The sequence below is a fragment of the Thermobia domestica genome, chromosome 16 (assembly GCF_964235325.1).
Source record: "Thermobia domestica chromosome 16, izTheDome1.hap1.1, whole genome shotgun sequence".
NCBI classification, from domain to species: Eukaryota; Metazoa; Arthropoda; class Insecta; order Zygentoma; family Lepismatidae; genus Thermobia; species Thermobia domestica.
In genome coordinates, this window is record NC_137469.1 from 23316228 (window position 1) to 23333377 (window position 17150).

A 17150-nucleotide genomic window follows, 5' to 3' on the forward strand; every position below is an offset into this window, starting at 1 on the left:
TTTTAGAGGAAATTTAACCAAGAAAATGCTACAGTGATTACATTTAAATATAGTTAAAAAAATACGTGAATTAATTTCTTTTAAAATATGTAACACTTGCTTTGAAAGCTAGTGAAAGCATCACTTATGGTAATTTCATTAGATAACTGTAATCATTTCCTCACGATATACATTAGAAACATTCTGTTACAAATTATCTCTCTACAATACTCTTGTTGACTTTTCTTTCAGTGTAATAGTTGTTACACTGTATTTAAGATATTCTTTCTTTCTTTGTTTATTTTTAGGTATTAGCAACGGATATGTCTAAGCATATGAGTTTGCTAGCGGACTTGAAAACTATGGTCGAAACAAAGAAAGTAGCTGGATCTGGTGTTCTACTTCTCGATAATTACACAGACAGAATACAGGTAAAAAGGAAAAAGTCATTTCTGTTGTAATTTAAATATATTTCGTTCACATTCACTATTGGAAGGTTAAACACTTAATCACTTACCTTGAATTTCCAGGTTTTCTTTATTATTTCTAAATGTTAGTGTCAGAAGTGTGTGTCACTTTTAGTAGTGTTTGTGATACCGTTAGAAGAAGATAAGCAATAGTAGATAACCTGATAGTTGACAGTGTATTTGGTCACATTAAAATAATCAAGAATAGATACAACCTGATAGTTGACAGTGTATTGTGTCACATATATAAATAAGCAACAATAAATACAATCTGATAATTGTCAGTGTATTTTGTCACATATAAAGATAACCAACAATAGATACAACCTGATAATTGTCAGTGTATTTTGTCACATATAAAGATAAACAACAATAGATACAACCTGATAGTTGACAGTTTATTTGGTCACATATAAAGAAAAGCAACAATCAGGGATTTATTTGTGGATTTGTTATCATTGTATAATATGATAACTGAAGACTGAGGAGCATGGAAGCTTTTCAGTTGTAGCAAGTTACTTGCCAATATTGGGAGAATAACCTATTATTATTATTATTATTATTATTATTATTATTATTATTATTATTATTATTATTATTATTATTATTATTATTATTATTATTATTATTATTATTATTATTATTATTATTATAATAATAATAATAATAATAACAGCTTTGGAACTACCTATAACTTAAGTAAAAATAAGCAATGTAAGCACTTATTATTTCTAATCTGAGTTACAGTTTCGGCAATATAGCTATTTCTAATCTGAGTTACAGTTTCGGCAATATAGCAACAAAGTAAACGCTTATTATTTCCAATCTGATTTACAGTTTCGGCAATATTGTGACCAAAGTAAGCACTTATTATTCCTAATCCGAGTTACAGTTTCGGCCTTATAGTGACCAAAGTAAGCACTTATTATTCCTAATCCGAGTTACAGTTTCGGCAATATAGTGACCAAAGTAAGCACTTATTATTCCTAATCTGAGTTACGGTTTCGGCAATATAACATTGCTTTCAGAAGACATTTATTACTCGCTAAGAAAACGTATCTGAGTTTGCAGTGATATATTGCCGAAACTTGAACGCGGAATTGTAAGTGGTTATTTTGCTCAGATTTTATTATTTTTATTTAGGTTGTACATTGTAAAACTAATATATATTGTATGAAAAAGCGAAATTTATTATTAATTTTATTTATTTTTTTCTGTTGTAGGTATTACAAAACCTGGTTCACTGTGCTGATCTAAGTAATCCTACGAAACCTCTGGAATTGTACAGGAGGTGGGTTGACCTCATCATGGAAGAGTTCTTCCTCCAGGGTGACAGGGAGAGAGAACAAGCCATGGACATAAGCCCAATGTGTGATCGACATAGTGCTACTATTGAAAAGTCTCAGGTAAGCATATGTACTTACTGTACCTGTTTTATCACTTTTTGCTTCTTGTCCTGAATATTGACATTTATAGAAAAGAAGCGTACTGTTGAAGCTAGGCTCAGGAAAACTAAAAATTTCCTTCAAATCAGCAGAGCAATCTATAGAACGTCATTGTCTTTCTTTTTTTTTTTCCGCCTTCTTATATTCATAGGGTCGGGGCGGCTTCGTATTTTCCTTTCTTGCCGCCATTTTTCTTCTATACCTCTTCTGTAATTCGCTTTTTCCCGCTGCATAACTTCAATTACATCATCTTTCCATTTTTTTTTCTGAGTCGTCTTCGCATTTGTTTGCTTTGTGTTTTCAACGCTCACCGTGATACCTTTCCTTGTTCTGTTATTTTCATTTGTCCAGACCACTTCAGTCATTATCTGCTGATATTTCCTAATAGTTACCCTCTTTTGCTCTCTTCCTTCGGGGTTTCTTTTTTATTTTGTACTTCATAGCTTCATTTCTTATGTTTTATTATTTTGTTCTCTTCTCTTCTTGTAACCAGGGCCATATTTACATATGGGCTAACATGGACCATGTACCAAGGTGGCAGATTTTTCTCGGTCCAGTTTATATTTTGTTCTCTTCTCCACTTTTAACCAGGACAGTATTTATACATGGGCTAAAATGGACCATATTCCAAGGTGACAGATTTTTCTCGGGCCAGTGTTTTCTTTTATTACTTTAAGCTCTCGAAATTATGGACATTTGGTGGTAAGCATTGATGTTGAGAAGGTAGCATTTTCTAATCGCGCGGGGCGTCACAAATGTTAAACATGTCCCTGCATGTAACTATCCAAACTTACAGTGATAGTGTAAAAGGGTCGGCCTCTCTGGTTTACAGAGAGGGTAAATTTTTGACGCTCAGTTATGTGATGCAAGAGTGACAAAATTGGCAAGTATGTTAGATGTGCAGCTAGAAGTACCGAAGGTGATAGCCTACAAAACTCACGGCACCGGTAAAGAGTAACAGTGGTCAGTGACAGGTCCTGCCAAGTATTAAAACGCATTATCACTTAAGAACCACCCTGTGACTGTAGTACAAGTGAAAGGGGCACTCGAGTAGGATTCCTGAACAATCACAGTCCACCGCGAGCCACATGACGCGGGCATACGATGGCTGTTTGTATAACAGAAACTACTGATTAGGGAAATAACGCTTTAGCGTAACGCCAATGGTAGTGTCGCGAACATGAAACACGGACCGCTAATCACTGGAAACCTGTGATATGGTCAGATGAGTTATCATCCAACTTTATTTCAAACCACAGACCGTGTCCGTGTGTGGCGGATACCCAAAGAAACGTATGATACGCAGAGCCTCCGCCCAACCGTGAAACATGGCTACAGCTGTGTTATGCTGTGGGCTACAGTATTCTGATTTTCAATGGGTGCTATGCCGTTGCTTAAAGATCGTGTCCTGGTGTTGTTTGTGGGTAATAACGGCGTATTCCACAGCATGACAATGTGGCGATTCATAGAGCTAGAGATGTTGAAGCGTGGTTTATGGAACATAAGGATGAAGACCTCCGCTGGCCCGCCCAATCCCTGAACTTTTATCATAACTAAACATCTGTAGTCTGTTTTGGAGCCACGAATCATCTCCATTTTCTCTCATGGAATTGAACGATGAACTGCATGCGGAATGGTGTAATACTCCACTTGTTAGCGTTCACGACCTCCATAACTCCATTCCACGTCACATACAGAGCTGTTGTGAGGGCGAAAGGTGATCGAATACCATATGAAACTGATTAATTTCACTTATTTTAGGTGTTTCCATTACATTGACAAGTATCTGCGTGTTTATACTTTATCATATAATTCCAATATGCGTGTGGGGGAGTACATTTGTAGAAAATGGTAAAAGAAAGAAAAAAATCCGAAGTAAATAAACTGTAAGTACTTTCGCTAAATTCTTCATCAGATACGGAGAATACAGCTTGTGTTCATGCACATGATTTTTGAGTTAGGAACGATACAAAACAAGGCATAACTCGAGAACGAAATATGGATAAAGATTGCTTAAAGAACATAATATTTATTTTGTGTTTGTACTCCATTAATGTGCCAGTAGATATGGAATTTATGCCAGTTGTCAGTTTGTGATCTACCATTTTTCATTTTTAGATGACCTCATGAATATCCTTCGATGTTTTTAAGTTAACCCTTTTGGCCGTATCCTCACTTCCACTGATACATTAATGGGATCTAGGCTCAAAATAAACATTATGTTATTTTACCCGATCTGCAGCCGACATTTTGTTCCCGAGTTGTAACTCTGCGTTTTATCTTTTTGACCAATTTTTTGGTGTGCAATAACTCCGCAGTAACGCATTAGTGCACCCGTACTAGTCTGTAATTGTTTTCATGTTTTCCTGTGAGGATTCATTTCCAAAAACACTTTTGGTGGTGTTTCGGAATAACCTGGATACATCATTATGATAGGTAATTCTGCTATGATTGACAGGTCACTTTCCGCAACTGAGAAGCTTCCATGTTCCATGGCTTTCAGTTAACATCTTCGTCTTTACGTACGATTTTTCTGTTTTGATATCGTTCATCAATTGTAGTCTCCTTCGTCTCCTCTCTCCCTCTCTTTTTCTTTCTTTCTTTTTCTTTCTTGCTGTCTGTCCTTTCTTGCTGTCCGTCTTTCTTTCTATCCTTTCATTCTGTCTTTCTGTTCTTTCTGTTCTTTCTTTCTTTCTTGATACCTGTCTTTTTTTCTTGCTGTCTGTCCTTTCTATCTTTCTTTCTATCCTTTCATTCTGTCTTTCTGTCCTTTCTTTCTTTTTTCTTGCTGTCTGTCCTTTCTTGCTGTGTGTCTTTCTTTCTTTCTTTCTTTCTTTCTTTCTTTCTTTCTTTCTTTCTTTCTTTTTTTTCTTTTTTTCTTTTTTTCTTTTTTCTTTCTTTCTTTCTTTCTTTCTTTCTTTCTTTCTTTCTGTCTGTCTGTCTGTCTTTCTGACTTTCGTTCTTACTATCTGTCTTTCTGTCTTTTTTCTCTGTCTGTCTGTCTTTCTTTCTTTCTTGCTTGCTTTCTTTCGTTTGTTCTTTCGTTCTTTCTTTCTCGCCATCATACTGTCTAGTGCGTCCCTTATGATACAATTCGTTCACAGCTAATGCTGCAACTATAGTTTTTCTTCCTCTTTTCAATTACATCTAAAATTGTTCTTTTCTCCCTCACCAATTTTAACGCCATCTCATTCATTTTCCGGTCGACCCATCTAATATATCTTCATTTGTCTCCACATCCTGGATACTTATACACAAAAATCTCTTATCCTAATAGTGTATACATATACAGTATATACTTCATTAACATTCAAGAATATTTGAGTTTGTTTTAGGAGTTTACTATGTATGATTGCTAGTTCATTTATTCGCTTTTGTTCTTGTTAGTAATACTTTGGGTAATCAGTTAAAGTGGCGAAAAATAAGATTCCAATGACGGGAAATTTATTTCCAGTAAAAAAAGTGGGTTTTTGTGCTGTTACTGGAAGTAAAATTCCTTCTTATCGTAATCTTATATTACACTGTTTCAGATAATCATTCTAACATCCAGAGTAGATAACAAAAGCAATAAACTAAGATATGATCTCGACTTTCCAAAGAAATTTTCTGAAAATGATTAGAAATTGGTTTCTTATCCCAATAAAGTTTTAAATGCAGAGTCTTATTTTAAGAAAAATGGCCGAAAATGAGACAATAATGAATGCTTATTTATTTTTGCAATTTATTATGTAGTTAGTAGAAACGATTCATTTTCTTTTGTATGATTTGAGGGCAGTAGACCAAATTTCTAACATTTTCCCGTTGATTCTAACTATTCTATACAAATACTATGTAATATAAAATCTTATACAGGTTGACATTCAAAAGTTCCAAGCATCCTTCGTACCTGAGGAGAGGCAGATTTCCGAAAATATAGGATAGATTGGTTACATATGCTGTATATATTGAGCAGAAAATACGTACTTGTGCAATGCCTTAAAGAAAGAAAATTACGTACTAAGTAAACAGCAAATGAAATTTTAATATTCAGGAACTAAATAAACCTGTTCTACAGAATTTTAGTTCAACTGAATAAAATAGTTTCTCAGAACTACTTGCGCCATAAACACCGCCTCCAGAAAACAATGACGTCCAACGCGGTAAATTTGAAAATGCACTTTGAGATCCATGCTGAAAATCTGAAGGAACCGGGTTATTGATGGCTGAAGTTTTTAATGTCAACCAGTGCTAGTTGTCAACATACACAAAGTGGTTTGTTGATTCATCGACAAACTGAAATAGATGATAGAAGACATCAGATTAAGCAAAAAAAAAAAAAAAAAAAGTGTTGAAACCGGCCCTATTTTCCCGTGAGAGGCATTCAAAAAGCGACAAAGGCGCTGATATGCTGCCGAATATCTCATGAACGGGGAAAGACATAGCTGTTGAGCTCCATCGTGGCTAAGCAGTTAGCGTACCCGCCTTTGGAGTGGGAGACCGGTGTTTGATTCCCGGCAGGAGCTCATGTGGTTCAGATTCCACGTTAGACTGTAGGTCCATATCTCATATAGCCTCGCTGTTGAAAAGGACGCTAAACTAAACAATCAAATCAAATCAAGACATTGCTGTCGAATCAAAAATTACACAGAAAGTCGCACCTAATAAATGCAGTGACGTTCAGATGCGAGCGGACTGGTCGCCGAGATGCGGAGATATTGGATTTACCATCTATCTGTAGGGATCCCTCTTGCATGGCGAGTGCTCCGCTTCTACTTTCGGTGCGCTTTCGTCCCATGTTCGTCAAATATTTTTTGCTAATGTAATGTCTCCTATTACCTCCTTCAGTTTGTAGGTGCATTAAGGTATCACCCTGTAGCATTCTGTAAATTACAAATAGAGAATATTTGATTTAAAAGAAGATGAAAAATATTAATGACAGTATTCAGTCAAATGTTATACTTAAGTTACCAAACGGTATTAGTTCTAAGTTTTCCCTGACTTAAAAAAAAAAAAAAAAAAAATCTCTATTCCTATTGCTGCAAACATAAATGTACCATAATTCAATAAACTCGAAAACTGTACATCTTGCTTGTTTTCATACTATTATATATTGTACCAGAAGTCATATTAAACGTCGAATTTTCACTTGCAGCTGTCAGCATTGTCATAAGGCTCAAATTTCTGACATGTCGTTTTTTCTTATCTTGGCGCCTTTTTACGTGTCCGACTAAACATAAACATATTTCTGACTATCATAATCACACAAACACTAAAATACTGTTTCTATTTGTAATATAAATGCATATTTGAATCATATTTTAATTTTGGGCCCATAGTGATATAACTTATATTGTTAATCATGTTTTAACCTTCGCTTGAGGGGGGCAAGAGCACCACCGACATAAGACTTTCACGTTTTGTACTAGTATATTAGTAGACAATATATTAAAGTATGTGTATTCCTCAAACTCTTGGGGGGGAGGGCAATTGCCCCCTCCTGCCTCCCCCTAAATGACGCCCCTGCACTGAGGTTCACTCAGCCTCCTACAAATGGATTGGATACTTTGGATAACTTCGAGAAAGTAAAAGAGCTAGAGTGTAGCGTTGACTACAATCAGGAAAGTGTGGAGACTTTACCTCTGTACACAGCCTAGGAACTTTACGGTGTACTCTATACACAGTCCTAGGGCCTTCATAGTGTGTACTCCATACACAACCCTAGGGCCTTCAAGATGTGTACTCCATACACAGTCCTACGGACTTAATGATGTGGTTTGTACCAGGAGTAAAAGTGGATTTGAAAAGGTAGGGGGACGGTAGGTAGCTGCATGACGTCAAGCCGTCCCTTTTGCCTATCTTTGCCAGTTGTAATTTTTTAGAAACTGGGTGGACGCCATACATATTTTTTTGGAGGTGGAAGACGGCGTCCTCTCGCGTTCCCCTGCACTTTTACCCCTGGTTTGTACTTCATACACAACCCTAGGACCTTCAAGATATGTACTCCATGCACAGCCCTAGGACCTTTATGGTGTGTACTCCATACATAGCCCTAGGCTCTCATAGTGTGTACTCCATATACAGCCCTAGGGCCTTCATGGTGTGTACTCCATACATAGCTCTAGGCTCTCATAGTGTGTACTCCATATACAGCCTTCATGGTGTGTACCCCATGCATATCCCTACGTCCTCATGGTGTGTACCAAAAGGGGGAAGACTGTTAAAGTTTTCAAATAATTTAATTTAGCAATCAAACTCATTTATATATTTCCTTTGTCTATTTGTGTGTCCATCCGGGAGATACGAATCTGAAGAACTAATCAATAGATCACAATTTCAGCCAGGATATAGAAGACCAGAAGTTAGGCAATTAAGTTCGTTAAGGAATTGATATTCAAACCGGAAGTGGTAGAAATCAATCACTTCCGGTTTTAACGTCGAATCACTATAGACCAAAAACTATAATGGAGAGGGAATAGCGGTTTCCTGCAATCAATAAAGCGTCCCAAAAATAAATTTCATTTCTATTCTTAACACACTATTAAAACCGGAAGTAGAAGAAATCTATTACCACTTCCGGTTTCAATATTAATTAAAAAAAATATCACACCATGCAAACCAAACTCCTTCGTATGATTCGCGCGTGACACTGCTACATGTTTAGTCATCATAATGCTGACAGCGAAAACTCGACGTTTAAGGTTAGTGTAAAGGGACAAGTTCTGCCTATAGATGTCGCTACAGTCTTCATATCTCTCCCATGTATTTTTTACCTTTCACGAAAACTCACAATTTCTCTTACATACTTCAACCTAGAGACTTCAAATTTTTAGAGAAGGAACTTCATAACCTATTAAAGGGTACAATCCGTACCGATTTTTCATTTAGAATTTTCTTCACAGTTGAAACAGTTCTGTTGTTAAAGGTTTAGATATCCATTTCAACAATCAAGCCATTTCAACAATGAAGGAAATTCTAAATAAAAAATCGGCACGGATTTTACCCTTTAATAGATTATGAAGTTCCTTCTCTAAAAATTTGAAGTCTCTAGGTTGAAATTTTGTAAGAGAAATTGTAAATTTTCGTGAAAGGTAAAAAATACATGCGAAAGATACGAAGACTGTAGTGCCATCTATCGACAAAACTTATCCCTTTAAACCAACCTTAACATGATGATTTTGAACAGTACTTAATAGTATAAAGAAGAACAGCTTTTCAAGCAATTTACACTGTAAATGTATTGTAATTGTTAGCTGATATATTTGATATTGATGCCATTAATGCTAATGCTTACGTTATTTTGTTCGTTTTCCTTTCAGGTCGGATTCATTGACTACATCGTTCATCCGCTATGGGAAACGTGGGCGGATCTAGTTCATCCAGATGCACAAGACATTCTGGACACCCTTGAAGAGAATAGAGACTGGTACCAAAGTATGATTCCTCCCAGCCCGCCATCTGCCGGTGCAGAACTGAAAGAGGAAGATGATGACGAGGAGGAACAAGAAGACGACGATGAGGCTGCAGGTTCCAGTGGGACGTCGGTTGCCATGGGTGGCCGCAGTTCACTAGCACCGTCTTCTGACCAAATCCGTTTCCAGGTAACTTTGGAAGAAAGCGAAGCTGGTGATAGTAGTGACACCGGGATGTGACGGAGGTTCCTGGGCCTCTGCAGGAAGCTGCAGGAAAAAGTGCAGCTGTGGTGGAGAAGCAAATGAAGAAGATAGGGGTGAACGACAAGACAAAACAAAAAGGAAGAAAAAAACAAAACAGGCAGTTAGTAAAGCAGGGTTCTTTTTTATAGAAAACCTTGACCAGCTAACCGAAAATGTTTGCAGTAGTGCATGCGTGCTGCAGGAAGCACTAATGAACGTGCCTCGCTGTTTGCAACCACAAAAGATCAGAAGAGAGGAACAGTTCGTAAGACAGACAAGAGACTTTGGTGGTGCAGGTCACCATAATGACTGTTTTTTTAAGAAGAAAAAAAAATCCTGTATTAAAAATATATATACATATATATAATTTACGAAAGCAGGAAGAATATTTGTTTGTGAGACTGACCTCGAGTTAGGGAAAATGAAAAAAAAAAAGGCATTGAGGGATTAAAATTTAAAATATTGCAGAAGATATCGGAAGTGAGCAGGTCTCTTGATATGAAAATGGGAACAGAACAGAACAGAACGCTGGACGTCTGAAGGAGTCTTTACTAAAGGTGATGAAACCTTCTATATAAGCCCTGGTGGCTTTTCACTATTTCCCTTAAACAAAAGAAATCACCTTCTGCATCCTTATATACCTATAAATATATATATATTTATCTTCCCTCCCTCCCTACCTCCGACCCCACCCCCTCTGTGACCTATCCTTTACCCCTTTTCTCAAAAAAAAAAAATTACAAAAAATACAAAAAAAAGTACCCGTATGAAGAATAACAGTTGAGAAGCAAGAGTATGGAGTAAGTTAACATCTGTGTGAAAATATTTCGGTTGGAGAGAACATCATCATCACGAGAACAGTTTGGCCAGCCTCTTTATTGCATAAATGAACCTGATGCAAAAACAAGTTAAAAAAGAAAACAAAGTAGCTAAGAAAATTAAAAAGAAAAGTAATATTAAAAAAAAATAAAGTGTGCATTCATGTGCTATCTGTTTATATCAGTAGGGGATTATCAAAGATAAAAAAATGAGCCTTTTTAGAAATAATGTGTGTGGCCTCAGAATTACATTATATTTTCTTCTGTTTTTTTTAAAAAAAACTAGTTATATAATTTGCAGATTCTTCTTTGTGATTTTTTTTTCGTTTGGCATCCCCTTTTCCGCTAAAGGCTTTACTTTTAATTTTTTTTAAAAAAAAGACAGTTATTTCCCTTTTAATAAAGAAGTATCAAAACAGTTGTGATGCACAGTTCTTTGCGAAGAGATAAAAAAAAAAAACATTCGTATTAGGATGGTCGCTTTTGTGTGTGTGTGTGTGTTTCTTTACATATATATCTATATATATGTATGTGAATGTTTTATGTATACATACTTTGAAACAACCAAAGCGAAAGTCACAGTGTGGTTTTTTTTTGGTACATATATGAGTAATGTATGTACTAAGGTTGGTCGGACTTAAAAAGAAATTATATGAAGTTGACCACTACGGAAAAACAGAAGAAATAATGAAGAAACATTTGAAAGATATAGAAAAATTTAACAACAGTATGTCGCAGCTCAAGATCATTTAAAACAACACACAAATCAACAAAGAAAAAGGCATAGCGTTTACTCAAAAAAAAAAAAAAGAAAGAAAGAAAGAAAACCCTTCATGCATAGTTGTGTGCGTGTGTGAGCTGTTGATTATTTTATTATTATTATTATTATTATTATTATTGATTATACGTACATAAAGAAGATTGCGTGTGTATGGCCAGTATTGTTTTTCTGATTTTTTTTCTCCTTCTTTGAGACAAACCGGTACCGGTATGGCATCTCACCGGTACTTATACTGTCAGAAATTGATTTTTTTTCTTTTTTTGATTGTTCATAATATATATATTTTTCTCAAATGCATTTAAAAAAAAGTTTAATGCAACACCAGCTAAATTCTCGACTACCACTAATGGTTGAGATTTTCTTTTTTTAAAAAGAATAACGGTGGTATGGTATCTCAACTTTAGTGTTATTTGAGTTTTTGCATGTAAAACCTATCTTACGAAAAATAAAACTACGTATCCAAAAGCGGAGAGTGGAAGAATGAATTAAGATCTGACGTATTCTCAGGTGTTAAAATGCAAAGTCCAAGTGCATATGTATATTTAATTTTAAAAAGTACAGTGAAATTTAATGACCCGAGATGTAATTTTTTTTTGTTAGTTATAGATGTGTAACAACGTTGTGAAAAAAAAAACAGAGAGAAAAGAAAACTTAGTTTTAAGTATGTATGATTCTACTTTTCTCATAATAATCATCATCATCTTCATTATTATTATTATTTTCATCATGTTCATTATCACTGTTTTTCATGTCAATTTTTTGATAGTGGCAACAACAACAACAACAACAACAACAAAAAGAAATTGATAAAAAAAAAGATGGAACAAATCTATAAATACCAAAGAGTATAAAAGTGTTTATGTGCAAGTGATCCAGCCTATATACTTATAAAATGAGAATTATTTTTAGTAGTCCAAACCACAGCGGCTTATTAAAAAAAATAAATTAATTTAATGTATCAGTTTATTGTACTAATTTCTTAAATAATTGCATCATAAGAGAAGAAAGAAAGGAAAAAATATTTAAAAGTACCATGTATCTGTTTATTTGTTCAAATACATGTAATATAAGATTTCCTCTGTGTTTTTGACTTTTATGATACCACTCTAAGATAAAAAAAAGTAGTCTCTCTACAGTAAAACAATTTTTTTGGGCTATTATGTGGAAAACTAATTCACTTTACGTCCTATCTTCCGAGTGCTTAAGAATTACATAAATCGAATACATGTTTTTTTTTTTTTTTTTTTTTTTAGCAGACAAACTAATTTTAATGTTGCATTCATAACGAAATACGCGTGACTCAATTCGTTCTCAAAACAAAAATTTAAAAAAAAATGAAATAACAAAAGTTGAAATAAGAGAAATTTGATAAATAACTCATTAAATATTATAATTTTGTATTCAGTTGCGGCTCTTGAGGGAAGGGAAGAAAAGTTAACCGTAAAAACTAAGGGAAGAAAAGTTACCTAATGTTCATATTCTTATATACAAGATATTTTACATAACTTTCTTCCCTTAGTTTTTACGCATGTGACTTTTCCCCAAGAGCCGCCATTGGTTGTAATATATCGAAAGGTGTATACTTATATCAACTATAATTTTCAACTTTTATTTAGAAAAAAAAATACTAGATCAAAATAACTTATTTTGTGTTCATGATTACCATTGCTTTCTTTACTAAGCTTTTGTTCGTGCGCACAATATATAATCAAAATTTTGAACAGAATTACCATGTGTTAGAAACTACAATAAACTATCCCCCAAAAATGAAATTAAGAAAAAGGTTCTAAAAAATTATTACTTAAACTATGAATTTCAAAAGAAGAGATATCTCAGAACTTTAGTGTTATTGCGTGTTATAAATTTATATCCATTTTGATTTACTGACTTTTTTATCGTCTAGATATATGTTTGTGATGAACGATAGTAAACAAACTATTATTCAGAAACACGACCAATTTGTGTTAACAAACAAAGTAATGAATATTTCTTCATGTCAAATTTTAAAAAGTTATTCTTTCTAGGTTTAATCAGAAAATACACAAAAAACTTGTTTTTTGTTTGAAATTCTAGATATTTCACAAAATCTCTTCAAGATTTGTTTACTTTGAATTTAAAGATTATTACCCGTAATCGGTTCAAGACTGAAAGCTCTAAACAGACTCTTCAGTTACAGTATTTGTGTACTTTAATAATAATTCTGTCAGAATCACATTTTTCATGTAAAACTATACACAATTGGAAAATAAATGTGTCTTAAAAATGCATATATGGTCGGAAAAGTCCTTCCCAAGTATTAGATCAGTAAAAAGAAGTGTCAAAACAGTAGTTTGGAAAGAAATCTGGAGAGAATTCTTACATTGGTGTCATATTTATGTTTTCTAAAGTAAGTGAAAAATCTGTCAAATTTATGAGCATATATATATATAAAATAGTTTTATTGAGTTAATTTTAAAGTATTTTTTTTCTATTGATTGTATGTAGTTATAAGAACGAAATACTATATTAAGCGTATTTAATAAGCCCAGTTTAACTATGTTAGTAAACTTTCGCATTTGTATCAACTATAAGAACTGTTTATTTAAAATATGTTGATATATATATAATATAAAATTAAAATTTCTTTTATAACAGAACATATTTTCATGTCTTCTCTTCTTGCAAATAAAATATTCTCTTATCATCATTCTTCATTTTGTAAAAAGAAATAAGAAAAAAGTGCTGAATCCCTTGTACATGAAAATTTGTAAATATGTATACATATATATATTATATACATATATATACATATATATTTTATTTAGTATACCTTGACACAAGTGTACCTCAATATGTAAAATATACTCGCTATTATCTTTATATTTTATTTTGTAGCCCACCTCTGTGTGTGCATTGTTTTAGAAAAATAAAAAAAGTGTATACTAAATAATAGTCTGAATACGCTCAGTGAAACATAAAAAAATAAATAAATCAATCAAAAAGGAAGACAAAGGGATCAAGTTATTATTTTTTTAAACTCTCCTTTTAAGAAAAAAAAAGATTCAAATACTATAGAAATAAGTTAGTAATTTTCAGCAAACGAATCACATTTACGTATTATTGTCAGTAGCTTCGCAGCAGTTCACCAATTTTAAGTACAGTTTTGGGGTACCTAATGAGGATTGCGTTCTCAAGCATGAAACAAAATTGTACTCAAATCGATTCATTAGTTTCGAAGTTACTTTAAATAAAAATCAGAAAAATTAGCACATTTGCTAACGACAAATATAATTTGTTGTATTTCTTATATTCGTTCGGCGTTCAGGCAGAAGTCACTAACTCCAAACACATACGAATGAAGTTAGGTAATTCTTCCAGTACGATAATGGATATACAAGGTGAAATACACGACGTTCTAACATTGTCAGGCTAGATACAGCAGATGAAATTGTGATGCTAAGTGTGTTTATCCTTAGCTTAACAATGCCATCTGCTACATCTAGACTCATAATATGTTTGAGAACGTTGTATATTTCGCGTTATTTATCGCTGTCGTACTGGAAGAATTACCTAACTCCATTCGTATGTTTTTAGAGTTAGTGACTTTTGCCTGAACGCCGACGATTATATATGATTCTTTTTATATAAATATTTAATACGAAATTATATCATCTGTTAAATAATGTGAATATAATTTTGATTTCATGATTTTTTTAAAAAAATAAAAAAGATTATTTAAATGAAACATGTTCTTCATACAAGTTTAGTAAAATATCAACTAGAAGATGTCTTAAAATATAAAAATATGACGTTTTATCTTCTACCACCTCTTGAATCAAATATTATATTCATACAGAACTAATTACTGCGTAATATCTGAATTCCTTTTACAAAATTTTAGATAAACATGCACTTGACAAAATATTAGTATATTTTATCTTCTACCTCTTTTGGACTCAATTGTTACACACGTATAAAACTCATTACTGTTTAATATCTAAGTTCTCTTTAAAATCATTTGCTTTCAAGTAAAAGTTTAGGACACTAATATTGATTTCTTTAATGCATATATTTATTAAAATTGTCAATGAATTTGTGTCTGAATCTTCTTTTGAAAGCAATTACTGGTTCCCATGAAGACATTACATACTTTATCTTACTGCCTTGTGTAAATGCGTCCACTTTCTATTAAGAAGGGAGGTGTAAAGTAATAATTACCGTTATCATCATGTGACAGATAGTTGGATTAACTATCGTGATGATTTAATATTTCATAGAATAACGCTTAGGAATGAATTATGATATACAGCAAGTAAAAACTAAATATGATCAATACCCAGTGAATATGCCTCTTCAATGATTTTTTTTTCTGTGTGAGTATCCTATATATAATGGAAGAAAATATACTGTATTATTGGGACATTGAGAATACCATTTGTAACTGGCGTAAGGATATGCCAGAGATTGCGGAGGTCCGCTGCTAAGTATTCCTTATTTTTCTCTTTCGAACTGGAAATGTCTAGGATAAAAATATACGAGAAGGATAAAATCTATTACTTTTTTATTTCATGGATTCAGAATACTGTTTTGTTTTCTTCTGATTATTCATATCAGCTAAATTTTCGATTAACACCGACAGTTGAGGAATTTTTAAAAGAATTATTATCCTATCTCAACTTTACTACTATTTGAGGTTCCACGAAAAATAAACATAAAAAAGTATTCACATGTGGATAGTGGGAGTATTATTTAAGTTATGATATTTTCTCAGGTCTTACACACAAAGACCAAGTGCATAGAGTGATAAAGCATACAGTGAATTTTAATGACCTCAAGATTTATCGAGACTATCAAAACAGAAACTTTTCTTTAATTTTACGACTGTTACTTCCAGCTTCTTGTCTTTGATAATATCAAACTAGTGGAAAGATACATCAGAAAGATAAGTATTCCGAAAGGAAATGGTACAAGGAAGTAATGGTTGTAGATATGAAATTTCGTATGTTTTGACAATTAGTAAGTCATTTTCCAACCTGAAGCGATAGAGAAATAAAGGGTGTGTAAGTCGTATCTTTAATTTTTTTCCCTTGATGCTGATAATACTGGTCATTCTAGCTTCGAAACTACGTATAACTTAAGATAGAATATGACCAAATTAACCATTTAATTTTAATATCATGTGTTATTGTTTCAGCAGTTTGTCATTGTTTTCATCAGGCATAATATCTAGTATGTCTGATAAAGGCAGTCATAGATTTCCGAAGCTGTAACACAGATTTTAAAATATAGGTGATTACTTTGGCACCAAGATTTATTTTTATTTAGGCTCACAATAGTAACAAAATACCGAAATAATATAGTTGGTTTTCAACTATTCTTTTCATAATATAATCATAAGTGTACTAACATTTGCAAAATGAACCATTTTTAAAGAAGCATACAATGGACAACATCTAGTTTTTATACAGTATTTGATAATGAAAATATTACGTGAAATAACAATTAAATTACCGCAATACTTGCTTCATTTATTTATGTCATGACAAATGGAAATTATCAGTTTACACATCCCCTCCTTAACAAAGAATGTTTATGTATACGTATGGAAAACAAACTGAAGAACAATATACAAAAAAGACTATACTAATTTATTTTTTAAATACTACTGGATTAAAATAAAGGAAAATTGTCCTTGCACTAAAATAATACCGGTAAAATAAGTCGAAATAAAATGGTATCAATTATTCAAAATATTTACTGGCAGATAACAACATATCAAGGAACTCAACTAAATTTCTTAAAGCTAAAAGAAGAAAGAAAAGAAAGCAAGCTGTCTTACTGAAAAAAGAAAAGGAGAGTGTTGTTTTCCAAAAAATCATTAAGAACGTTTTTTTTCGATACATTATTTTTGAAAATAGCTTGACCTGTTGTCTTCCTTGGAAATATACCGTATATCATACTCAGCATCTGTATAAAACATTTGCATCAAATTAACTGTATCCTCCATCTCCCTGTCCCAAAAAAAGATTCCCAGTGTTGTCATTGTTATT

The 17150-nt window shown here is 33.1% G+C and overlaps 1 protein-coding gene across 9 annotated transcripts in view; it reads left to right on the top strand.

Annotated features, from left to right (window-relative positions):
• dnc (phosphodiesterase dunce) overlaps window positions 1–11167 on the top strand; it is an 872058-nt gene extending 860891 nt beyond the window's left edge. For all 9 annotated transcript variants that reach the window (XM_081742182.1, XM_081742183.1, XM_081742184.1 and 6 more), the window contains 3 exons: window positions 288–410; window positions 1670–1852; window positions 9187–11167. In XM_081742182.1, the coding sequence (XP_081598308.1) occupies window positions 288–410; window positions 1670–1852; window positions 9187–9519 (639 nt within the window). In that variant the 3' untranslated portion in view covers window positions 9520–11167. The remainder of the gene's footprint in view (window positions 1–287; window positions 411–1669; window positions 1853–9186) is intronic.
• Window positions 11168–17150: the final 5983 nt, after the last annotated feature.